This window comes from Myotis yumanensis, unplaced genomic scaffold (genome assembly GCF_028538775.1).
Source record: "Myotis yumanensis isolate MYYU_CA2020_CCGP unplaced genomic scaffold, mMyoYum1.0.hap1 SCAF_22, whole genome shotgun sequence".
In the NCBI taxonomy this organism is placed as follows: domain Eukaryota; kingdom Metazoa; phylum Chordata; class Mammalia; order Chiroptera; family Vespertilionidae; genus Myotis; species Myotis yumanensis.
This window is the reverse complement of record NW_027223773.1, coordinates 713,635-736,991: the sequence shown is the minus strand read 5'-3', so window position 1 is coordinate 736,991 and position 23,357 is coordinate 713,635. Positions and strand designations below refer to the sequence as shown.

Below are 23,357 nucleotides of genomic sequence, written 5' to 3'. Positions count from 1 at the left end.
TGCCATTGGGTGGGCGGTGGCTTTATTACCCACGGGGTGTGGGCATGTGGGTTGCAGCCGTGTGTGGCGGTGGCCAGCTGGGCCCTCCCGGTGTCCAGACAGGACCTGCTCCCCACCCGGCCCCGTGCCAGGAGGGCCCAGGAGCTGGGGGCCTGCAGGGCGGGCAGGACACGGCCGGGAGTGGGTCTGGGCCTTCACTTCCAGCGCCCGGTGACCTTGGCCTTCCCCCGCGTCTTGGAGCTGAGGGAGAAGCAGGACCCAGTCGGAGGGGACACAGGACGGGCAGGAGGCCTCCCCAGGGTGGGTGCTGAGGGTGGGAGGGGCAGCCTGGGTGGGTAGTGGCCAAGGGGGAGGGGACGGGGAGGCCCTGGAGGCCAGAGGAGGAGGCCTGGGCGCTGGAGAAGGCCACCAGGCCGAAGACAAGAGGGAGGAGGCCGGGCAAGGGGAAGCCACACCCAGAGACTCACACTTTCTGGTTGTCATTGATCCTGTTTCGGAGCACGTTGATCTGCAGGAGGCGTGGGAAAGGCGGAGTCACGTCCCAGGTGGCTGGGGTGGGGGGGACGGGAGAAGGGGGCCCAGCCCAGCAGCAGGGTGGACCCGCTCCCACCAGGGGGGGCCGGGCTGGGGAGGGGCGCGGCGGGCAGGGGCTCACTTCGTATTTCTGCTGCTTGAACTTCTCCTGCAGGTCAAACTTCTCAGCCTCCAGGTTGTAGATGCATTGCCACAGCTCCTTGGCCTTCTCCCTGCACGGGGGGGGGGGGGGCAGAGTGGGGGTTGGGGGGCTGAGGACAACAAGGACGGGCCCCTCATCTGCCTTCACCCTCATCCTGACCCCGGCCCCAGGGCCTCGGACTGGCTTCCCACCTGCCCACCTGCTCACCTGCCCACCTGCCCACCTACCCACCTGCCCACCTGCCCACCTGCCCACCTACCCACCCGCCCACCTGCCCACCCGCCCACCTACCCACCTGCCCACCTGCCCACCTACCCACCCGCCCACCTGCCCACCTGCCCACCTACCCACCTGCCCACCTGCCCACCTGCCCACCTGCCCACCTATCCACCTGCTCACCTGCCCACCAACCTACCTGCCCACCTGCCCACCCGCCCACCCGCTCACCCGCCCACCTGCTCACCAACCCACCCGCCCACCTGCTCACCTGCCCACCTGCCCACCTACCCACCTGCCCACCCGCCCACCTGCCCACCAACCCACCTGCCCACCTGCCCACCTGCCCACCCGCCCACCTGCCCACCAACCCACCCGCCCACCTGCCCACCTGCCCACCGGGCTCAGCACAGGCCCCAGAGAGCAGGTACGCAGCGCTCAGGTCTGCGGCTGCCAAGACCAGGTCCTGAGGACACGGGGGCGGGAGGGAGAAGCCCTCTCTCCTTGTGGAGCATCTAGTTCGACCCCCTCCCCACCCCCTGAGCGCAGAGGGCAAGGTGCGCCCCGACAGGTGAGCTGCTGTTCTGCCCGCAAAGCCCGGCGAGGCGTCGGCTGCACCTGCGGCCGCCAGTCCCACACGACGCGCCCCGGGGAGAATGTGTGGGGCGGCAGCGACCCCTGGTGGCAGCGGCGAGCACGCGCCCTGGCCGCCGCCCTCGCGGTGCGCATGCGCGGCCCCAGCACCCGCCCCGGGCCCCGCCCACCTCAGCTGATCTTCATTCAGGTGGTCGATGGCCAGCACCTTCCTCCTCTCGGCCAGGATCTTCTTCTTCTTTTCCCGCTCCGTCTGCCTCTTCCCGCTTTTCCGCTCCGTCTGGAGGGGGTGGCAAGCAGGGGACCGGGCGTTCGCTAGAGGACACCCCCTCCCCCTTTTTCCCCAGCCCCCCCACCCCCCCAAAACCCAAACCCAAACCCAGGGGGGACCCGTTGCTCATCCTCTTCCCACAACACCCGGCCCATCGCTGCCCGGATCCCCCGGGGAAACTGAGGCCCGTCTTCCGTGGCCGCCCACCCAGTCCCATCGCCATGACCCTCCCTCCAGGGAGCCCCCAAAACTCAGAGGAGGTTTGGTACCCACCTGCGCCTGCTAAACCAGGGAACCATGACAGACAGACCCAGAGAGAAAGGCCGAGAAGATGGGACAGAGACAGAGAGAGGGCAGGCAGGAGGCGGAGGACGGACGGAGGACCAGGCAGAGAGAGAGACAGGGGACAAGGAGAAGGTGACTCAGACGCGCCCCCTGGGGACGACCTTGGTCACCAGGACGGAGGCGGGGGGCGGGGGGGGGGGGGGCAGCCAGAGTTTGGCCGCGTGGTCACTGCGGGGCCGAGCGGGGAGGCTGGCCCGGCACTGAGCTGGGGACCGAGACGTGACCTCCGAGCAGGCGGGCAGACCATGTTAAGCCCATTTTTCAGACGAGGAAACTGAGGCCCCGCACAACTGTCTCCAACCAGAGCCTCCAACTGGAGCTCTGAGTCTGGGTACAGGGCTCTGCCCGCGGTGCCCAGCCCGCGTGGGCGGGGGGGCGGGGGTCGCGGGGAGGGGAGGAGGCTCCTGGGAGGGGATGAAGGGGGACAGAGAGGGGCAGCCAGCTATCCCAGTCCGCCCCACAGCCCCGATCCAGCAGGCCCCTCCCAGGGAAGCCACCACCGGAGGGGGCTGGAGGGCTGGAGGCTGCAGTCTCACCCACAGCCGCTGGGAAGTTCCCCCTGGACCCCTGGTCCCTCAGATCCCTCAGCCCCCAGGACCACCGCTGCCCCGCCCACCGTCGTGCTGCCCTGCCCACCTCCTGGATGCTCCGCCCACCTTCGTGTTGCCCCGCCCACCTTCTGGATGCCCCGCCTGCCTCCGTGCTGCCCCGCCCACCTTCGTGCTGCCCCGCCCACCTTCTGGATGCCCCGCCTGCCTCCTGGATCCCCCGCCCACCTTCGTGCTGCCCCGCCCACCTTCTGGATGCCCCGCCCGCCTTCTGGATGCCCCGCCCGCCTCCTGGATGCCCCCGCCCACCGTCGTGCTGCCCTGCCCACCTCCTGGATGCTCCGCCCACCTTCGTGTTGCCCCGCCCACCTTCTGGATGCCCCGCCTGCCTCCGTGCTGCCCCGCCCACCTTCGTGCTGCCCCGCCCACCTTCTGGATGCCCCGCCTGCCTCCTGGATCCCCCGCCCACCTTCGTGCTGCCCCGCCCACCTTCTGGATGCCCCGCCCGCCTTCTGGATGCCCCGCCCGCCTCCTGGATGCCCCCGCCCACCGTCGTGCTGCCCTGCCCACCTCCTGGATGCCCCGCCCACTTCCTGGATGCCCCGCCTGCCTCCTGGATGCCCCCGCCCACCTCCGTGCTGCCCCGCCCACCTCCTGGATGCCCCGCCTACCTCCTGGATGCCCCCGCCCACCTCCGTGCTGCCCTGCCCACCTCCTGGATGCCCCGCCCACTTCCTGGATGCCCCGCCTGCCTCCTGGATGCCCCCGCCCACCTCCGTGCTGCCCCGCCCACCTCCTGGATGCCCCGCCTACCTCCTGGATGCCCCCGCCCACCTCCGTGCTGCCCCGCCCACCTCCTGGATGCCCCGCCCACCTTCTGGATGTAGCCTCCGAAGTGCATCATGTTGGAAAGGGCCTTCTTCTTACGGGCGTCATCCTCCGCGCGCCTGCGGTTCTCTTCCTCCTCCCGCCGGGCTCGCTCCTCCTGGTGCGGGGGGGGGGGGGGGGGGGGGGAGGGGCGGGGGGGGCAGCCGTTAGGGGCGGGGCTGGCCCTGGCCCACGGGGGGTGTGAGAGCTTGGGTGGGTGGGTGAGTGAATGAATGAATGAATGAATGAGACCGACTCCTGAGCGGAGGCCCCATCGCTGGTGGGGGAGGGGAGGTGGGGAGATGCGGGGCGGGGGGGCGGGGGGGGGCACCTCCGGGCCGGGCACTCACCGCCAGGCGGTTCTGCCGCTCCTTCTCCCGCTCGCTCCGGATGCGCTGCTGCTCCGCCCGCTCCGCCCTGCGCTTCTCCTGGGGAGAGAGGCCGAGGCCGCCCCGTGTGCGCGTGGGGACGAGGGGGTAGGGGAGGCAGCACAGGGACCCACGGGGCGGCCCCCTGAGCCAGGGTCCGGCCAGCCCAGGGACACCTGGCTGGGTGGGCAGCGCTCAGCCAAGTCCTGCCTCCAGGCGGCCGGCCCGCCCCACACGTGCAGGTGACCCCGCCGAGGGGCACCCAGCGGGGGACTAGCCTCCATGATTTGAAACAGGACAGGCCGGGCTCCCTGTCTCCCCTGAGTGACACCCTCCCCGCCCTGGCCACGCTCTGTGCTCGGATGGGCGGCCAGGCCCCCGCTCCCAGCCACAGCAGCTGGTTGGTGCCGAGAAAAAACAATCAGCCGGCCCGTGTGGCTCAGTGGTTGAGCCTCGACCTAGGAACCAGGAGGGAGGGTTCGATTCCCGGTCAGGGCACAGGCCCGGGTTGCGGGCTCGATCCCCAGTGTGGGGCGCGCAGGAGGCAGCCAATCCATGATTCTCTCTCATCATTGAATGTTTCTCTCTCTCTCCCTCTCCTTTCCTCTCAGAAATCAATAATAAAAAATTAAAAAATTTCACATACCCCCACTCCACAGTGATGTAATGGCAGGGGATCCCTGAGTCACCACACCTTCCCTCCCCTGGACAACAGGCACTGACCAGTCCCCCCAAAGCCGGACCCCTAGCTGCTCTTGGCTCCAGCCCCCAAGGAGTGACTGTCCAGGCTGCTGGGGGACAGGACGGGGCCCCAGGAAGCCACGGTGCGGGGTTTCCTAACGGAGAGTCCTCTCCCAGCAGGTGAGGGGCTTCCCGGAGGACTGCCTGGAGGAGGCGAGGCCTAGCTGGAGGGGTGCGCACAGGGAGGGGCCTCGGGAGCCCGGGTGGGAGGCGGGCACCTACGATCCTGTCTTTGAGCGAGACGAGCTCCTCCTCCTCCTTCTTCCTGTTCTCGAAGTGAGCCTCGATCAGCGTCTGCAGCTCGTTCAGGTCCTTCTCGAGGCGCTTCCGGTGGATGTCCTGCCGGACAGGGCTCCAGGGTGGGCGGGCGGGCACACCGAGGCCGCTGGCAGGGCCTGGGGTCTGGGGCTTGGCCAGGAAGGGCGCCGTGGCCTGCGCCCAGGGCAAGGCCAGCCCGGCCCGGCTGGACCCCAGCCCGTGCCCTCTTCTCTCAGCCCACACGAGTCAGGGGGTCTCCCTCTCTCCTGGGGGGTCCCCGCCCTCCACCCCAGCTCGGGCCTGCCCTCCCCGCAGCCCCACTCACGTCGAAGTCCACCCTCTCTCCGTCGGGGATCTTGGGCGGCACCAGGTTGGGCATGAAGGGCCTGTCGGGGAGAAGGAGGATCTGTGAGCGCCAAGCAGCCCCGTGGGAGGGGCTGGGTCCTGGGGCAGGCCGGCTCCGCCCCCTGCAGAGCGTGGCCACCTCTGGGTCACAGCGGGCTCAGCCCCCGAGCACCCACGGCTCTCACAGTCGTTTCTCTCCCTTCTCTCTGTCCGGCGAATCCCAGGTGGAAGCCCTGTGGCTCCAAGAGGCAGTGACCGGCTCAGAACCAGGCTCCAGGAAGTGGAAAGGGGCGACAGGACCCCACAGACTCGCCCAGGAGGCCTGTGGTTTGGCCCCTGCACACACACACACACACACACACACACACACTGTGACCAAAAGGCCAGGGGGCCCTGGCTGGGTTGGCTCAGTGGATAGAGTATCGACCTGTGGACTGAAGGGTCCGGGTTCGATTCCGGTCAAGGGCACGCACCTGGGTTGCAGGTTCCCCGGCCCTGGTCGGGGCGCGTGCAGGAGGCAACCCATCGATGTGTCTCTCTCACATCCATGCTTCTCTCTGTCCCTCCCTCTCCCTTCCACTCTCTCTAAAAATCAGTGGGGAAATATCCTCGGGTGAGGATTAACCAAAAAGGCCTGGGGGTCTAGTCTTCCGTCTCCCCATCGCCCACAGGTCTGCGTGGGGCTGTGGACACGCAAGTGGCCGGGGAGGGAATGTGCTGGACACAGAACGGAGCTGGGGAGTCGGAGCCGGGCCGGTCAGCCTGTCCCCCTGAGCCGGGAGGTGTCCCCTGTGAGCGTGCCTGCCACCCCCGGCCCATGCCCACCGCGCCCCCCACCCCCCGCTGGCCCTCTGCTCCCAGGGCCTCCCACAGGCACGTCCTGCTCACCTGGGCTTGGGTTTGGACTCCCCCACGGGGCCATCTGCAGAGAGACGGGCACAGCCAGGGGTCAGGGGGCCCCGGACCCGGGCCCAGCTCTGTCCCGAGGGGGTGGGGACCCAGGGCCTCCGTTTCCCCGTCCCCTCCAGCCCGGGACTCCCAGTCCCAGGAGCATCCGCGAGGATGAAGGCCCCGCGGGCTGCAAACCCCACATGCCCTGGGGGCAGGATTCTGAGCCCCCGCTGGCTGCCCCTCCCTCAGGGGCGTGGCTGCGACCACAGCAGTGACCACCATGTGGACAGGGAGGCCTTGGGGTTCCGCCCACGGACCCCGCACCCTGTGAGTGATTAGCCTGAGCTCCAGCACCTCGTGTGTGGCTGTGACAGCGGGGAGCCCTGCCCACCGTGGGGACCGGACACTGGTCTCCCCCCTCCACCCCCCGCCCCAACCCCCAGGCAGTGTCTCTGGATTGAGAGGCAGAGGGTGGAGCCCAGCAGCCCAAACCCGCATCAGTACCTAGTCTGTCCAGTCCCCATGGGCCCTCCCCCCCCGCCCCCCTCCCTGGGAGCCGCCTCCCTCAACGGGCAGGCTCCCCTCACCACCCCAAACCTCTCACCTATGCCCAACCGTCCTCACCTTCAGCCTCTTTCACTCCCTCCTCTTGTCTGTCGTCTAAACAGAACGAGAAACGTTAACCAAGTCCCGGTTCTAAGCTCAGGGGGCCCTGCCAAGAGCCCCCCACAGACAGGACATGGCCCAGTGCGCCTGCTGAGTTCCGGGGTCACGGAGCTGTATGTTCACACACGTGCACACACGTGCACGCACGCAGTCGTGCATACTCACACATGCACACATATATGCACACATGGCTATGCGTGCACAGCCACACGCATGTACACAACCTCCGCACATACACACATGCACTCACACATGCACACAACCACACATGCAGCTGTGCACACGAGCACGGCCCACACATACTTTCACACGCATGCACACACCGAGACACGTGCCCTGGGCCCGGCCTCGTCCGACACAGAATGCGCTCGCGGTCCCGGCTCCTCAGTGGACAGCTGACCGCTGAGCCCCAGCCCAGACGGAGGCGCGGCCACACGGGCTGGACAGCACGTCTGGTGGGTCTTTCCGGCCACAGGAGTGGCTGCGGGCTCTGCCCCCGCCCCGGGCACCAGGGCACAGCCACGCGCCCTCCCCAGAGCCCCACCGTCTGCGTTGGTCTCCGCCTCCGCCTCTGCCTCCGCCTCTGCCTCAGCCTTCTCCTCCGCTGCCTCCTCCGCTGCCTCCTCTTCCGCGACCTCTTCCTGCTCTGAAGCGACAGGCGAGAGAGGGCACAGTGAGCGCCAGGCCCCGCCTGCTCCTGCAGCCCCGGGACCGAGGGGGGGTGTGGGGGACCAGGGACCAGGAGCCGCAGGCTCGGACCCCGTGTTCCTTCAATAGCGCAGCCACTCATCAGTGGATGGCCCACAGCCTGCAACAGTCCCTCCCGCCTGTGCGCGGGCAGAGGGCGGCCGAGGTCAGGGCGGCCAAGGTCAGGGCGGCCGAGGTCAGGGCGGCCGAGGTCAGGGCGGCCGAGGTCAGGGCGGCCGAGGTCAGGGCCGACCCTGTGTAGAGGCCAGGGCTGTGGGAGGGGCTTTGCTCAGCTGAGAGGGGGGGGACAGGGACAGGGACAGGGACAGGCTGCCCAGGAAATCTCAGCTCCTGGGGTTCGCCCTGCCCCCCTCCATCAGCCCAAGCCCCGTACCTTCCACGGCTTCCTCTGCTCGGACACGGTCACGGCCGCAAGAAAGGGGACAAGAGGCGGGTCAGTTTCAAACCAGGCGGCCTCCGTCCGCCCGAATGAGGGCGCAGGTGTGCGCTTACCTTCCTGCTCCCTGCAGGGTGGAGGGACATGGTCAGGAGTGTGCGCACACACACACTCTCACACACTCTCACACACACACTCACACTCACATATACACACACTCTCACACACACACTCACACTCACATATACACACACACTCTCACACACACTCACATGCACACCCATCCTCCTGCTCCCAGGGCAGCTCCAAGGATAGGTTGAAGGGGCAGCACAGGGACAGGTGGGAGGGGCAGGGGGAGGGGACAGGGGGAGAGGGCAGGGGGAGGGGACAGGGCGAGGGAACAGGATGCACTCACCCCTCGTACTCCTCCACCTCTTCCGCGTCAGACATGGCCTCCCTCTCCCTCCAAAAGAGAAAGAGGTCAGTGTGGGCCAAAGGGGGACCCGGCTTCCTCGGCTCAGCCCCCTCCTCAGTCCGGGACCCGCCTGGCGGCCGTCACCGTGTCCACATCCTAAGGGTGACTTGCAACCTTGTTGGGCAGATGTTACCACCGGGGACCCTGCAAAGCCACCCTGCAGCGGCCTCGTTTCTCACAAATGCTTGTCCTCGGGAGGACTGACTCGGGGAGGGGTCCCCAGGCCGGGGAGGAGCCTGTGCCCACAGCACAGCCCGGACCAGGGGAGCAGCCAGACTGGTGGCTTAGAGCTGGGGAGGCTGCTGGGCGGAGCTGGTCCCCTCAGGGAGGGGGTTGTGCACAGCCAGCCTGGAGCACGGGACTCAGCGTCCTCTCTCCTCTCCTGCTCCCCCTCCCACCAGCTCCGAGCCACTGGCCCTAGTGTGCAGAGGAGGAGGGAGCCCTCCCCGCTCCAGGGAGCCCCACCCGGCTCCCCAAAATAGCATGCCAGCCCCCGGAAGGTGGGGGAGGGCTCTCAGACCAGGCCCGTTGCCCCCAGGCCGGACTGAAGAAGAGACTGCTGCAGACTGAGCTGGGGGCTCCAGCCTGGGAGGCAATCAAAACCCTGCCCCCCCCCCCCCCCAGCAGGTGTGATGATGTCCCAAAACAGCTCCTCCTCCCACCTGCCCACCTGCCCCACCTGCCCCACCTGCCCCCACAGCCCAGAGATCAGGGTCCACTGGCCGTGAGGTCCAAATGCGGGTTTTGAAAACCGGGTTTTTGCTGTGTGACCTTAGTTCAGCCCCTTAACCTCTCTGGGCCTCCTTCGACCCATCTGTGAAATGAATGGGCTTCCAGTTCTAATCCCGCAGAACGGCTGGGCTTCTGAGGAATGTAGCCCTTGTCCCCGAGCAGCTGGGACATCCCTCCCTGCAGCTGTCAGCCCCAGGGGAGCCAGGGGACAGGGCATGGGCGGGGGAGCTGGGGGCGGAAGGGAGGGGCAGGGGGCAACTTGATCCCCGAAAATGCCCCTTCTCCCCAGAGGATGCGTCAGAGGAGGGACTCCCTGGGCCTGGAATGTGGTTGAAATTCCTGACCCTCCAGGCAGCCCTTCCCCCAAATATTTTCTCCGCTGGGCTGGCCGGAGCAAGAGGAGCTGAAAAATCAAGGGGATATTTCCCTGCGGGTGTGTTGGGGGGACGAGGGGAGCGAGACTCAGGGGAGACCCTCTAACCCACGAGCTGGTGGGCTCACATCCCGTGAAATGACCTCCCAGCCGGGCTCTCCGGAGCCCTGTCCCTGTGTCACCTCCTCCGAAGCCAGGCCCCTCGTGGAAGGAACACGGAGCTCCGTCCACTCCCACGGTCCCCAGAGCGGACGCAGGCAGAGCCGGACGGAGGGGCCAGGACGCCGGGCCATGCCCGGCCCGTGCCCTCCGCGCTTCCCCGGCCTCAGCGCCTCCCCCGCCGTCTTACCTCCGCACAGGAGCCGAATGAGGTGCCTACTCAGCCGGGCAGGGACTGGGCCAGGGCAGGGCGGGCAGGGCTTTAAGCAGCGGAGGGGGGGGGGGGGGGCGGCTGGGCCTCCAGAGCCAAGCCTCACGGTGAGGAATGTGCGGGGAGGGGGGCTGGGGGGTGTGGGGGGCTCTGCTGGCAGGTGCCGGGACAGGCTGACAGCCGTGCTCAGCACCATATAAGCCCATGCGATGGTCCAGCTGCAGATACGCTATTTAAAACCGGACAGAGCTGCAGGGGACAGAAGCCAGCTGTCCCTCCTGACAACCTGATAGAGCCGGTGCCAGAGGCCGGGCCGGGGCCGGGGGGCCGGTGGGGGCAGGGCTGGGCTCAAGAGGCCACCCCCACCTCACTCCTGAGCGCCCCTGGGCCACGGCGACCTCGGGCTAAGGCAGCCTGCAGGGGGGCTCGGGCCCCCTTCATGCTGTTCTGCCCCCCAGAATCTGCAAAGCGGGTCTCCATGGCCCCAAGCCCCCGGGCAGGGACCGACAGGAGGTCAGACGGGGAGAACGAACTTGCAGGAGGGGGTGGTGGCTCCAGGACAGGCTGCTGGCTGTGTGGGGGCCGTGGCTCACCCGCTAGGGCAGCGGTTCTCAACCTGTGGGTCACGACCCCTTTGGCGGTCGAAGGACCCTTTCACAGGGGTCACCTACGACCATCCTACATATCAGATATTTACATCACAGTAGCAACATGACAGTGATTAAGTCGCAACGAAAATAATTCTATGGTTGGGGGTCACCACAACGTGAGGAACTGTATTGAAAGGGCCAGAAGGTTGAGAACCACTGCTCTAGGTCAGTGATGGCGAACCTATGACACGCGAACTCATTTTTTTGGTTGATTTTTCTTTGTTAAATGGCATTTAAATATATAAAATAAATATCAAAAATATAAGTCTTTGTTTTACTGTGGTTGCAAAGATCAAAAATTTCTGTATGTGACACGGCACCAGAGTTCAGTTAGGGTTTTCCAGAATGCTGACACGCCGAGCTCAAAAGGTTCGCCGTCCCTGTTAGGGGTTTAAAATGAAGCTGCCCGGCCGTGTAGCTCCAGAGGTCAGGGTTCGATTCACAGTCGGGGCACAGGCCCGGGTTGCGGGCTCGATCCCCAGGGTGGGTGGGGCGTGCAGGAGGCAGCCGGTCCATGACGCTCTCTCATCATTGACGTCTCTCCCTCTCCCTTCTTCTCTCAAATCTGTAAACATCTATTTTAAAATAATCAATAAAATGGAGCTGTGATCTGCTGAACCTGCTGGACCCTGAGGCCCAGGGGCCTCTGCCGTCTGCTGGTGGGCGGATGCCGCAGCCCAAGCACAGAGCCCGGGGGGCCAGGGCCCCGAGCGCCACCAGAATGAGGGGGTGGAGGAAACCGCGTCTCCCGGCAGCCGAGCCGACTCTGCCCTGGACCTCGGACTCCTCGAGGCCCCGTCCCAACCCCTCATCCGGACCAGGCTCCTCCTCCCGGGGCCCCGAGCCCTGACCCCTCGGCCCCCGGATCTTGTTTTAATGTATTTTTATTGAATAAACTAGTAGGTTAGTTTGGCCGAGGTTCTCAGACGGCCCAGTAACTCCAAGCTTCCAGGGGCCGCGATGCTGGGGGATTGGAAGGTGGGAGAGTGTGTTTGAGGGGGGCGGGCCGTTCTGCCCCCCGGAATCACGACGGAGGACAACAGGATGTAACCCACCTTCGTGTGAGGAAAAGAGGGGGTGCTGGGAAAACGATGACGGACCCCCCCAGCCAAGATCATCCACACACACCCTCCCCCCACACACACACCCCCACATCCCCACACCCCCCCACACACACCCACATCCCCACACCCCCCACATACATACCCCTCCTCTCTCACACACCACAAATACCACACACACCCCCCACCCCCCATGCACACACACACACGCACCCCCCCCAAACACGCACCCCCACACACACACACACCCCACACCCCCCACATACATACCCCTCCTCTCTCACACACCACAAATACCACACACACACCCCACACCCCACGCACACACGCACACACACACACCACACACGCGCCCCATGCAGACGCCGCCGTAGGAAAGCGGAGCCCCCAGGGAGGGTCGATGGCTGGAAGGAGCTCAGTCACTGACCCTGAGAGTGAATGAGTTTATCAATTTTTCCTGAGAAGAAGGTGGGGGGCAGGGGGGGCCACAGAGAGCCCTGAGCTCTGCAGGGGTGAGGGCGGGCGAGGCGGGTGGGAGCGCGAGGAAGGCCCAGCAGCTGGGACTCAGCCAGGGGGACCCAGGGGAGGTGGGGAGACCCCCGCTGGGGCGACGGGACAGGTGGCCCTGGCAGGAGCTGGAGACGGAGACGCCGCGTGGACGGGGCTCACAGGCCAGGGCGCTGGCGAGAGCCCGCGGTGCCGGCTGACTTGGGTCCGGGCGCTGCTGTGCCCGCAGGGGGACGAGGTGGAGCCTGGGCACAGCCGCCCCGGGCTGCCTGGGAAGGAGCTGCCGGAGCCCCGGACGTGCCACCTGCCGGGCCAGGTCCAGAGGCAGAAAAGGGTCGGCAACGGGGGAGGGGAGGGGAGGGCGCGGCTGGAGAGACGGGCCTGGCGTGAGGGCGGCGGGGCTTGCAGCTGCCTGGCGGCCTCACACCTGCAGGACAGAGAGCTGTCAGACCGGCCCCACGGACGAGGGGAGGGTCCTGGGCTGGACGGGGAGGGGGGGGGTTCTGCACAGGAAGGCAGCCTCTGCCCAAGCCCCTCCCCCACCCCCACACCCACACCCACACCCACACCCACCTCCACCTCCACCCGGGCCCAGCCCCCTACTCTGTGGGGCTGAAGGGGGCACAGCTCTCAGGGCTAAGGGGGTGCAGCCAGCTGGGCCTCGACCAGGGCTTGAGGTGGGGGCACCCCAGCCTGGCAGCAGGACCAGGGCATTCTGGGTACTCGGACTGGGCGACTGCAGGCCAGTTCGTGTGTGCGGGCGGGGGGCGGACACGGGGCGGACACGGGGCAGGTGTGGGGCGTCTCCGGGCCGGTGTGGGGCGCCCCCCTCCGCTGCCCTCACCTCGGCATCCAGGGTGGAGCCCGCTCTCTTCACCAACTGGGTCCGCTTGGTGGCTGCCGCCTCTTTCTTCGCCTCCTGGTTGGGGACATCGGGGAGGGGACCAGGGGCTAAGGCAGCCTGCAGGGGGGCTCGGGCCTCAGCCCTTCCCTCTTCCAGCCCCACCCCTTTTCTCTGCTCCCCCCACCCCAACCCACAGGCCTCTGCCCAGCCCTCCCCAGCCCCACCGTCCACTCCTGGAAACCCCCTTCATACCCGGGGCTCCCTGACCCCCTCATTCCACCACCCACGGGCCCATGGTCAGGGGCCAGGCAGGGCCCGGTACCTGGGGGTCCTGCTCCCCGGATTCCTGGGTCCTGCTGAGCCACAGGTTGAGCCGAGAGGTCACCACCCCCGAGAGCGTCAGATTCTCCTGAAAGAGGGGCTCTGTCAGGGCGGGGGGGCGGGGGGACACAGGAAAGAGCCCCCCATGTTCCCTGCAGCGCCCCGTAGACCTGAGGGCCCCTGCCCCACCCCCACCCACCGGGAGCCGCGGGGACCTGGGCTCAGGACCCAAAGGGTGACTGAGGTCAACGGCAGCTTCGGCCAAAATGGACACATGCAGCCCGGCCAGTGTGGCTCAGGGGTTGAGCGTCGACCTATGACCCAGGAGGTCAGGGTTCAATTCCCGGTCGGGGCACATGCCCGGGCTGCGGGCTCCATCCCCAGTGTGGGGCGTGCAGGAGGCAGCCGGTCCCTGATCCTCTCTCATCATGGATGTTTCTCTCTCTCTCTCCCTCTCCTTCGTCTCTGAAATCAATAGAAACATCTATTTTTTTAAAGGGACATTTGGAAACACGGCGTTTGGAGCAGTGCCCGGGCCAAGGCCGTGGGTGTGGGGTCCTCAGGGCCCGCGCCCCTCACCTTGCGGCTGGAGGTGGGCTCCGCTCGGCTGGGGCCCTGGCCCGCCAGCTCCTTCTCGAAGAGGTGACGCCTGCTGGCCACGCCCACGGGCGCCACGAAGACCTCGGTGCGGGAGGAGCCGGGGGTCTTGACCGACACTGCCCTCTGGGGAGAGAGAGCACAGGCTGACCCAGGAGGCGGCGGGAGGCCAGGGGCACCCCACACCCTCACCCTCCCCCGAGGGGGCCCCCGACCCTCCCCGCCCACCTGGATGGCCGTGTGGTATCTCTCCAGCTTCTTGCCTAACTTGTCCGGGAGCCTCACGCTGGCACTGCCGGGCAGAAGGACGGGATGAGACCGACCAGTGAGGCCCTGCCCCCCAAGACCAGGTGTGCACCCCTCCATCAGCGGGAGGGGCTCCAATGGCCGCCCGTCCCCCTCCCTCTGCACCACCGCCCGGTCCTGTCACTTCTACCCAAACACGTCCTTCCCGGACCCTCCTCGCCGCCTGCCCCACCCCTGCGGTCCCCTCCACACGCCCACCCCGGCTGAGCCCTGACCCCGCACTCTCCCCGCACACGAATCCCACCCTGTCCTTCCACTCCAACCCTCAGGCCCGAGGACAGAGACCAAACTCCGGGCCTGGTCCCTGTCCCCCCCATCGGACCAGTGCCCCTGAAACCCCCTTCTTCACCTGCTTGTGTACCCCGAACCAGACACGGTAGGCTCGTCACACTCAGCCTTTCCACAGGCTTCCCCCTCGCCCCCCAGTTAAGAGGCACCCCCCCCAACTTCCCGTCTGGAAATCTTCAGTTCCACCCGGCGTCAGCTGCTGCCCTCGACACATTCCCAGCCCCCGCAGGCCGACGCCTCCCGCTGGGCGAGGCTCGCGGGTTTAACTGCCTGATGTGAGTCACTTGAGGGCAGCACCTGCCTCGTGTCCATCTCTGTACCCCAGGCCCCCCAACCCCGAGGGCCTAGGGTGGCAGGTCTCCGCGAGGGTCCCGTGTGTGAGCTGTGAGCCCCTGAGGTCCCTGCCGCTCCAGACGCCTGCTTTTCAGATCTGATTTCCAGGGGGTTTTCAACACACAGTCCTCTCACTGTTCCCACCAACATTTGGGGGCGCGGGGTGCTCGTTAAACATGCAGCTTCCGCCCGGCCGGGGCAGCTCAGCTGTTGAGGATCAACCCGGGAACCAAGAGGTCACCGGTTCGATTCCCGGTCGGGCACGTGCCCGGGTTGTGAGATTGATCCCCTGTGGGGGGCCTGCAGTGGGCAGCCGATCGGTGATATTTCTCTCTCGTTGATGTTTCTATCTCTCTATCCCTTCCCCTTCCTCTCCCTTAAACCAAGCATGTCAAACTCAAGGCCCGCAGTCCACAGGCGGCCGACAACGAATATTGCACGTTCGCTAATGACGGATGACTATCATCGCGTTGCATTCATTTCCCTTATGCGCAGGCGTACCCTTTCTCCCCACTGATACCAGCAGCGAATATTTTAGCGGCCGATGGCCACGGCATTCGTCTTGGACTGACTTGTGTGGTGTGCGCAACAGGAAATATTTTGCTTTCGGAGAACAAGAAAAATAGGTTTATTTGCGTGACGCTTATTCATTTGTGCTATTATTCCATGTCTGGTAAGTTAATGTTCAAGAAAAAAATACTAATTTTCACTAAAATGGTCTATTATTTTATGTTAGCGACGACTCACTTATCTCAGCCCTTTGTATTCAGCGCGTCGCTATCGAAACAAACCCACGTTTCTATGAACATGGAAGCTTTTGGTTTTCTTGTGGCCCAGGTACACGTAAACCTTGTCGATTTGGCCCGCGTTAGCCTTTGAGTTTGACATGCTTGCTCTAAACACTCAAAAAAAAAACCTCACAAACAAACAGATATCACACACACACAAAAAAAATTAAAATAAAATAAAAAGAAACATGCAGCTCAGCCCCTATTTCAAGCTAAACCCTCTGACTTCGCAGCCCCGCCCACGCCCACGCCCGCCTCCTCTGGGAAGCCCTCCCTGATCTGCCCCTCAGGCTGCATCTCCCCGGCCTCAGTCCTTCCTGTGAACCCAGCCTCCCAGCCACTCTGGGGCCCTGGCTGAGACTGCGCCCCACCCCACCCCACCCCGCTCCTCCCCGTGTGCCCTGCGGCTCAGCAAACAGGCCCTCAGGCCCCTGACCTGCGGGTGAGGGTGGCTTCCGAGTTGGTGGTCCGGGGGCTCATCTGGAAGGAGAGAGAAAGGCACTGATGAGCGTGGGGGGCAGGGGGTCCCGGGGAGGCCGCGGCCCCCCTCAAGGGAGGGGCCCCACTCTCAGACACTTCCTCCTCGCACCTCCCACCCCCCACTGCTCAGCTCCTAACCAAACCTCCGTGACGGTCCCCCATCTTGTCCAGGAGACAGCTGCCCCCCCCCACCTGCCAGTCTGGGGAAAGCCTCTCCTTGGGCCCCTGTAGGTGTGTTTTGGGGGGTACCTGCCCCCCACCTGCCCATGGGCCCTGTGGAGGCCGCCAGCTCTCTTCCTGCCGTTCCGGATGGCACCACCAGGTGGGGCCGCTCCTGCGTGTCCACATCCACCATCCAACTCCCCAACGACCAGGGGCCCCCAAAGGCCCGCTCTGTCCTCCTGGTGTCGGACCCACGACCTCTGCGCTGTGGCGGAGGCCGGTGCCCTGGGCTGGGCCTGCACGGACAGGCCGCACGTGCCCGGGACACTCACCCGGAAGGAGATAGTCCTGGGGCTGGACCTGCGGAGGGAGCTGCTGTAGGTGGTCCCGGTGGGCGAGAAGGCATCCTCTTCCTCCTCCTCCTCCTTGCTGGGAATTTTCACCTGGATGGAGGGGGCGTGTCACACCGGCCGCCACGGGGACCCCAGGTGGCCCAGCCCAGCCCAGAAGCCGTGGGAGGAAGTGGGGGGCAGTGGGGGGTGTCCTGGGCCTGCCTCTGCTGTGGGGATGGGAGACACTGTTCCCTGGAGCCCGGCCGCCGGGCACAGCTGCTGGGGGAACTCCCGGGGGGACCCCGAAGTCCAGGGCCTGGGTGGGGATTGGCCCCTGTGACCCAGCTGATGCCGCTGCCGTGATGGTGACAGGGAGCAGGGAAAGAGAGAGGACACGGCCCGAGCCACCCTGAAGATGGGGGACGGGAGACGGCAAGGGAGCCACCGGCACCCGGTAGGACTGGGGGCGGGGCACTGCCCACCTGGAGTGTGATGGGCCGGAGGCGGGAGGCCGCGGTCGGAGGGGTGCACCCCCCTGGCTCAGCCGAGGGCAGGCGGCAGTGGGCCCTGGCTCTCTGGCTTCTCCCAGCCACCGGCTGCTCCCGGGCCTGGGGCTGCTCCTGAGCCCGGGGCTTCTCCTCGGGCCGAGGCTGCTCCTCGGGCTGAGGCTTCTCCTGGGGCTGATCCTCATCCTGGGGCTGAGGCTTCTCGTTGGGCCGAGGCTGCTCCTTGGGCTGAGGCTTCTCCTTGGGCTTCGGCTGATCCTCATCCTGGGGCTGAGGCTTCTCCTTGGGCCGAGGCCGCTCCTGGGGCTGAGGCTTCTCCTTGGGCTGAGGCTGCTCCCGGGGGTGAGGCTTCTCCTTGGGCTTCAGCTGCTCCTCGGGCGGAGGCTTCTCCCCGGCCTGGGGCTGCTCCGGGGCCACAGCCCTCTTGGGGACCAGCTTTGTGTCTGCGACCGGCGACTTCTCAAAGATCAACGCCTTCTCCGACACCCGTCCCCGCTCCGAGCCTGCCGCCTTCGCTGGGGGGGGCTGCTTCTCGGGGACGCCGGCTCCGGCTGGACTGGGTCTTTTCTCCCACACGTCCATCCTCTCCAGCACCGACTTTCTCCCGGAGACGGGCGTCCCCTCGGAGCTCGGCCCCTTCTCCGGGCTGGAGGGCTTCTTCTCGGAGCCCGGGGGCTTCTCGGGGACCCCCCTCGGCCTGCCCCCCGGCTCTCGGGCGGCCACGCTCTCCTCCGCCCGGGCCCAGGGCGCCTGCTTCTCCTGGCTCAGTCTGCGGCGGGGCGGGGCGGCCCCCTCCTTCGTGGGTGCGAGGGACGGCCGGACGGCCTGCCCAGGGACCGGGCTGTCCCCGCCCTCCTCGGCCTCCAGCTGCTGGCGGAGGGGGGCCTGCGCGGCCTCCACCCCCTGCCGCCGCTGCCGCCGCTCCCTCCGCGTCCTGAGGATGGCCTGTACCTCCTCGCCCTCATCTTGGGGGGCTGCGGGCGGTGCTGTGGGCACCTGGGCTTCCTCCACGCTGGGCAGCCTGGGCCAGAAGATGGGAGGGAGGGTCAGAGGGCGTGGCGTCTGAGGTGGGGGAGACCCCTGGCCACCCCACAGCCCACAGCCCACCATTACTCAGGTAAGGATCACACCCAGGGCGTCCGAGATGTCATTTCTACAAGGCACCCTGCCTGGCCAGCGTGGCTCAGGGGTTGAGGGTCAGCCTATGACCCAGGAGGTCAGGGTTCGATTCCCGGTCAGGGCACAGGCCCGGGTTGCGGGCTCGATCCCCAGTGTGGGGCGTGCAGGAGGCAGCCGGTCCATGATTCCCTCTCATCATTGATATTTCTATCTCTCTCTCCCTCTCCCTTCCTCTCTGAAATCAATAAAAATAATCAAAAAAAAAAAAAAGAGAGAGACATTCGGTTCACCCTGGGCCCTTCTCTTCCGGCCCCTCAAAGCGAGGTGGCCAGACCAGCCTCCCCTTAGAAAGGGATTTGCGGGTCCGGGTTTGGGGGCACAGGCTGGGTCAGTGGGGACAGTACGGCCACAGAGCCTGACAGAGTGGACAGAAGTCCTGGCCCTGCCCCCTCCCCTCCAGGTGGGTCACCATCCCCTGTGGACACTGGCTCAGTGTGTCCCCCTGTGAATGGGTTCCGGGCGCCTGTCCGGGGGAGACAGAGGGAGTCATGTCCATCCAGGACTCAGCAAAGCCCGGCTCCCGGATCGAGTCAAGGAATCGCAGCAACTGGAGCCGTGAAGTGGACGGAACCGGGCCGGTCCAGCAGGGGCTGGGGACGGAGGGGAACCTGACCTCCCTCTTCACGCCCTGAGCCGCGTGCCCCGGGCCGGCCTCATGCTGCCCTGAGACGCGGACCCGCGGAGGATGCGCCACCCGGCCCCACCCTGACTGCGCACCTGTCCGGGGCTGGCCGCCCTCCGCTCTGGTTCTGGGCGAACCGGGCCGACCTGTCGTCGTCCTCAGACGTGGAGCTGAGGTTCCGGTGGCGTCGCCGGCGCTCACGCTGCTGCTCCTCCTCATCCTCCAGGCTCCGCTGCTGGGCCAGGCTGGGGGCGGGAGAAACGGGGGTGGGGGTCAGCGAGGCCCAGGGGACCCAGACCCTGGACGGCAGCCAGTGGGCCGGGGAGACCTCAGCCTCCCGGTGGCGCCCTCTACAGGCGGCTACGGGCGCTGCACCCACATGCGGTCAGTGCAGATAGGCTCTGTGCGTGGAAAGTGACGGGAAAGATAGAACCGAAGTCTGGCCGGTGTGGCCCAGTGGGTGAGCATCGACCTAGGACCCAGGAGGTCAGGGTTCGATTCCCGGTCGGGGCACAGGCCCGGGTTGTGGGCTCGATCCCCAGTGTGGGGCGTGCAGGAGGCAGCCGGTCCATGATTCCCTCTCATCGTGGGTGTTTCTCTCTCCTTCTCTGAAATCAATTAAAATCCAAAAAAATAAAAAGGAACCGAGCCTCTATCCCAGGACAGAACCTCAAAGCCAAAGGCCAGAAAAGGGTGCTGGGCCGGCCGGCCCGCCCCCAGCGGGAGACGCCTCCTCCCGGGAGCCCACAGCTGCGAAGAGGAAGGAGGGAGCCCGGGGGCCCCCGAGAGCGTGGGACTCCCCGCCCAGGAGCAGCGGGGAGAGCAGGTTTGGGGAAACCCCGTGGCCAAACCACTGACCTCCGGGGCTCCAGGCCAGGCCCAGGGAGGGGCCGTGGTTCCCCCGATCCGGGCGGCCCGGCCACCCCCTCCCTGCGACACCCCTCCCTCGCCCCACCTTCATCTGGGGACAGGCACCCCCCTTTGCCGCCCCGTAGAGCTGCGATCCCCGGCTGCTCTGGGTAAAGGAGGGGTAGGCGAGCCCGGCCGGCGTGGCTCAGTGGTTGAGCCTCAACCTATGACCCAGGAGGTCAGGGTTCGATTCCTGGTCGGGGCACATGCCCGGGTTGTGGGCTCCATCCCCAGTGGGGGCCGTGCGGGAGGCAGCCGATCAATGATTCTCTCTCATCGGATGTTTCTATCTCTCCCTCTCCCTTCCTCTCTGAAATCAATAAAAATATTTTTTAAAGGAAGGGCAGGCACGAAGGCTCCCCAGGGCTCCGTGTGAGGGAGAACACGCAGGCACTGGCCGTGACCTTGGGCCAGTCCTCAGCCCCTGAGGGTTGCACACCATGGGGGTCCCCCGTGGGGGTCACCGAGGCCCCTCCTGGCCCTGGTGGCCTGGGGACAGGTGTCCGGGGAGCCCGAGGGTGGCCCCAGGAGGTGGGGGGGGCTGCTGGGGGCCGGGTGGGTGAATGATTAACCACCCGCTGCTGGGCTGGGAGTTCTCAAATCCACCTTCACCCCCTGCAGCCGGGCCCAGCCCAGCCTCGCCCACGACGGGGAGGAAAGGACAAGCTGCTGGCCAGGCACCCCGCCAGCGGCTCACCGCGGCCCCCGCACCGGGCCAGAGCGTCTGAATTCCACCCCGTGCCGGGGGCTGCAGAAGGGCCCCCAGCTCCCCCAGCTCCCCCAGCTCCCCGTCGGGGCCACGGGCCTCACAGCTCCTCACGGCTCCCGGCGATGGATGGCCGAGTGACTCAGCGCCCCCCCCACCTCACCCCCCAACCTCCCGCTGAGGCTTGTTCCCGGGAGCCGGGCAGGAGCCGCGTCAGGATGGCAGCAGGCGGCAGCTGCCCACGGGCTCTCCCAGGGCCGGGCTGGGGGGAGAGTGGGGGGCAGAGGGCCCCGTCCAGGATGCCTCTGCAGGGCCGCCTGGACACCGTGTGCCCAGCAGGACCGGCTCCCTCTGAGCAGGGGACAAGCTCAGGCCCCACCCCGTGCCCAGCTGGGAAGTCGCGGCGCCAACCGCACACACACCCCCGGGCAGGCGCTCACAGCCACGCCCGTCCCGGCGGCCGGCGCCTGGCAAGCGGGTCTGGTTGGTCTTTTTAACCCAACGCTCGGTCCACGCTGCGGTCTTCATCGACACCCAGACGGAACCTGCTCGGACCCCGTCCCAGGCTCAGCGACAGGGGAACCTGCTGCCCACACAGACACCTGCTCACTGCACAGGCCACAGGCACGCCTGCACACACATGTGAGCACGCACCTACAGGCACAGACACGCCCACTGCACAGGCCACAGACACGCCTGCACACACATGTGAGCACGCACCTACAGGCACAGACACGCCCACTGCACGGGCCACAGGCACGCCTGCACACACATGTGAGCACGCACCTACAGGCATAGACACGCCCACTCCACAGGCCACAGACATGCCCACAGACCTGTGTGAGCACATCCATAGGCACAGACACACCCACTCCACAGGCCACAGACACGCCTGCACACGTGTGTGCACATCCATGCAGAGGCACAGGTATGCCCGCTCCGCAGGCCACAGACACGCCTGCACACGTGTGAGAGCACCCATGCAGAGGCACAGGTATGCCCACTGGGAGAGCAGGACACACCCACATGCAGCCCAGACCCAGCGACCCACAGGCAGAGTCCAAGGCCAGGGGCGGGCCCCACCCGCAGCGCATACCTCCCCTGGGGTGTGTCCCACCTCTGACAGCCCGGCTCCTCCCAGACTCTGGCTCCCTCATTCTTGGGGCCTCGCTGCCCCTGCAGACCCAGGGTCCCTCCACACCCCCCCCTCCTCGGGAGTGAGTGGCTGGGGGAGGTCGAGCCTGAGACCCCGAGAAGCTCGTACCCCCACCTCCCGGAGGAGGGGGAAAGGGAGGGGGAGGGGGTCCCGGGGCACCTTAGTGGGGAAGGCCCGGGAGGCACACCTGTAATACCCCAGTGCCCACCTGGGAGGGGCCCAGCTGCCACCTCCTACCTGGTTATGGCCTCAGGTCCCAGGAGGAGGGGCCTGGGTCTGAGTTACTTGGGCCTCAGTTTCCTGGGGGTGAAGGGGCTCATGGGGGCACTTGTGGGGGGGGCAGGGCAGCTCGGAGAGAGGTCACCAGGAGGGGTGCCGCCTCAGGGACCAGCCCCCCCCTTCTCTGACCCTCTGAGGGCTCCGCTCCCAAAGAAAGCCGAGCACAGAGAGGGACTGCGTCTACCCTGAGGCGGCCCAGCCCAGCTGCCCCCAGAATGCCATTCTCAGACTCGGACCCTCAACCGCCCCAGGGAATCCCATGCCCCCCCCCCCTTCCTCCCCCGGCCCGGGGAGAGGCTACAATCCGCCCAAACCCAGCGGTGAGGAGGGCTCCACTCCGGACCGAGGCTGGGCCACTCCGGGGCACCTCCCAGGCCCCAGAGCTGGGATGGTGCGACGGGGGGCTCCCCAGGCCTCCCTCCCTCCCCGCCCGTGAGTGGCCTCAGCCCCCAAGGGGGGGAACAGGAGGCCGTGGGAGAGCAGGAACCCCACCCTGTCCCGAGGGCTCCCCAGTTTGGCCCCAGTTCTGCCCCCGGAGGAGCAGCAAGGCCAGCGGGGCCTCGGGGTCAGGCTCCGCGCACACGACCCCCGCGCCCGCGCCCGGCTCACCTGGACAGCGCCGACCAGTCCTTCCTGCCGGACATGCTGCCGCCGCTGCCGCCGCCGCCGGGACCACGCTCTCGCTCGGCCGCCGCCTCACCTGCGCGCCCCTCCCCCGCCGCCGCGCAGGGAGGTCACCTGGGCGCCCCGCCGCCCTCGCCGCGCGCTGATTCGCCGCCGGGAGCGCCCCGGGGTGTGGGCGCCCCGGTCGCCGCCCCGGTCCCCGCCCCGGCCTCCGCGCGCCGGACGCACGGCCGCTCGGACCCGGACCGCCCGGGAGGCGCGGGGCTGGTGTGCGGGCGGCCCGGCAGGGCGAGGGCGCCGCTTCCTGCTCAGAACCAGTCGGACCAGCTCCGCGCTGGGCGGCTCCGCGCGCAGGTGCCGCGGCCGGGGCGCGGGGCGGGGGGCGGGACCGCGGGTCGGGGTCAGGCGGAGCGCACGGCGCCCGGGACCGACTGCGCCGAACGAACGAAGGGACCCTGGGCGGGAGGCCGGGCGGGAACGGGGCGCCCGGCCGGAGATCCCGGGGGCAGAGCGCGCGGCGACCCCGGGGACCCCGGGCGCGCGCTCCTCACTGGCCGGCCCGGCCCTCCCACCGCTCCGGTTCAGCGAACCCGGGCGCGCCCCGGGCGCGGGGACCGGAAGGCGCGGGGGCTCTGTCCTCCGCGCTGGTGCTGGACTCCGGGCGGAGGCGCAGGCGGTGAAGGCCCCGGGGGCTCCGGCTTCCCCCGGGTCACTAACGGGGCCTGGATGGGGGGCAGCTGGAGGCCGCTCAGCACCCCGGCGCCACCTGCCTCCCTCGCCTGCAGCTGCTTCCCACCCGGGCCGAGCGCGGGGAAGAGCATCTTCCAGGTGGACCAGAGTTGCCAGGAGGCCCTGGGGCCCGGCCCTCCCAGGACACTCCACGAGGC

General features: G+C 67.3%; 2 protein-coding genes across 2 annotated transcripts; both read right to left on the bottom strand.

Annotated features, from left to right (window-relative positions):
* TNNT2 (troponin T2, cardiac type) lies at positions 1–7,343 on the bottom strand. Its single transcript, XM_070401121.1, has 11 exons — positions 7,331–7,343; positions 6,745–6,780; positions 6,118–6,151; positions 5,210–5,270; positions 4,849–4,965; positions 3,868–3,945; positions 3,525–3,635; positions 1,657–1,766; positions 656–746; positions 468–508; positions 1–240 (listed from the first exon to the last, which is right to left on the bottom strand). Exons 4-11 carry the CDS (start codon positions 5,261–5,263, stop codon positions 195–197), a joined length of 648 nt encoding a protein of 215 aa, XP_070257222.1. The 5' UTR covers positions 5,264–5,270; positions 6,118–6,151; positions 6,745–6,780; positions 7,331–7,343; the 3' UTR covers positions 1–194.
* A 4,615-nt stretch (positions 7,344–11,958) lies between these two features.
* Positions 11,959–22,738, bottom strand: LAD1 (ladinin 1). Its single transcript, XM_070401156.1, has 10 exons — positions 22,456–22,738; positions 18,892–19,041; positions 16,972–18,016; positions 16,490–16,600; positions 15,952–15,995; positions 14,029–14,092; positions 13,783–13,926; positions 13,205–13,291; positions 12,883–12,957; positions 11,959–12,465 (listed from the first exon to the last, which is right to left on the bottom strand). The coding sequence occupies exons 1-10, from the start codon at positions 22,488–22,490 to the stop codon at positions 12,460–12,462; spliced, it is 1,761 nt and encodes a 586-aa protein (XP_070257257.1). The 5' UTR covers positions 22,491–22,738; the 3' UTR covers positions 11,959–12,459.
* Positions 22,739–23,357: the final 619 nt, after the last annotated feature.

Coding starts and splice junctions, on each gene's coding strand:
- TNNT2 (XM_070401121.1), bottom strand. CDS start 5,263: ATGCCCAACCTGGTGCCGCCCAAGATCCCCGACGGAGAGAGGGTGGAC. Junction 3,636..3,867: donor AGCGGCAGAACCGCCTGGCG/GTGAGTGCCCGG, acceptor CCCCCGCACCAG/GAGGAGCGAGCCCGGCGGGA. Junction 241..467: donor ATCAATGACAACCAGAAAGT/GTGAGTCTCTGG, acceptor CTTCTCCCTCAG/CTCCAAGACGCGGGGGAAGG.
- LAD1 (XM_070401156.1), bottom strand. CDS start 22,490: ATGTCCGGCAGGAAGGACTGGTCGGCGCTGTCCAG. Junction 19,042..22,455: donor GACTGGTCGGCGCTGTCCAG/GTGAGCCGGGCG, acceptor TCCCGCCCCCAG/CCTGGCCCAGCAGCGGAGCC. Junction 18,017..18,891: donor GGGCGGCCAGCCCCGGACAG/GTGCGCAGTCAG, acceptor CTTCTGGCCCAG/GCTGCCCAGCGTGGAGGAAG.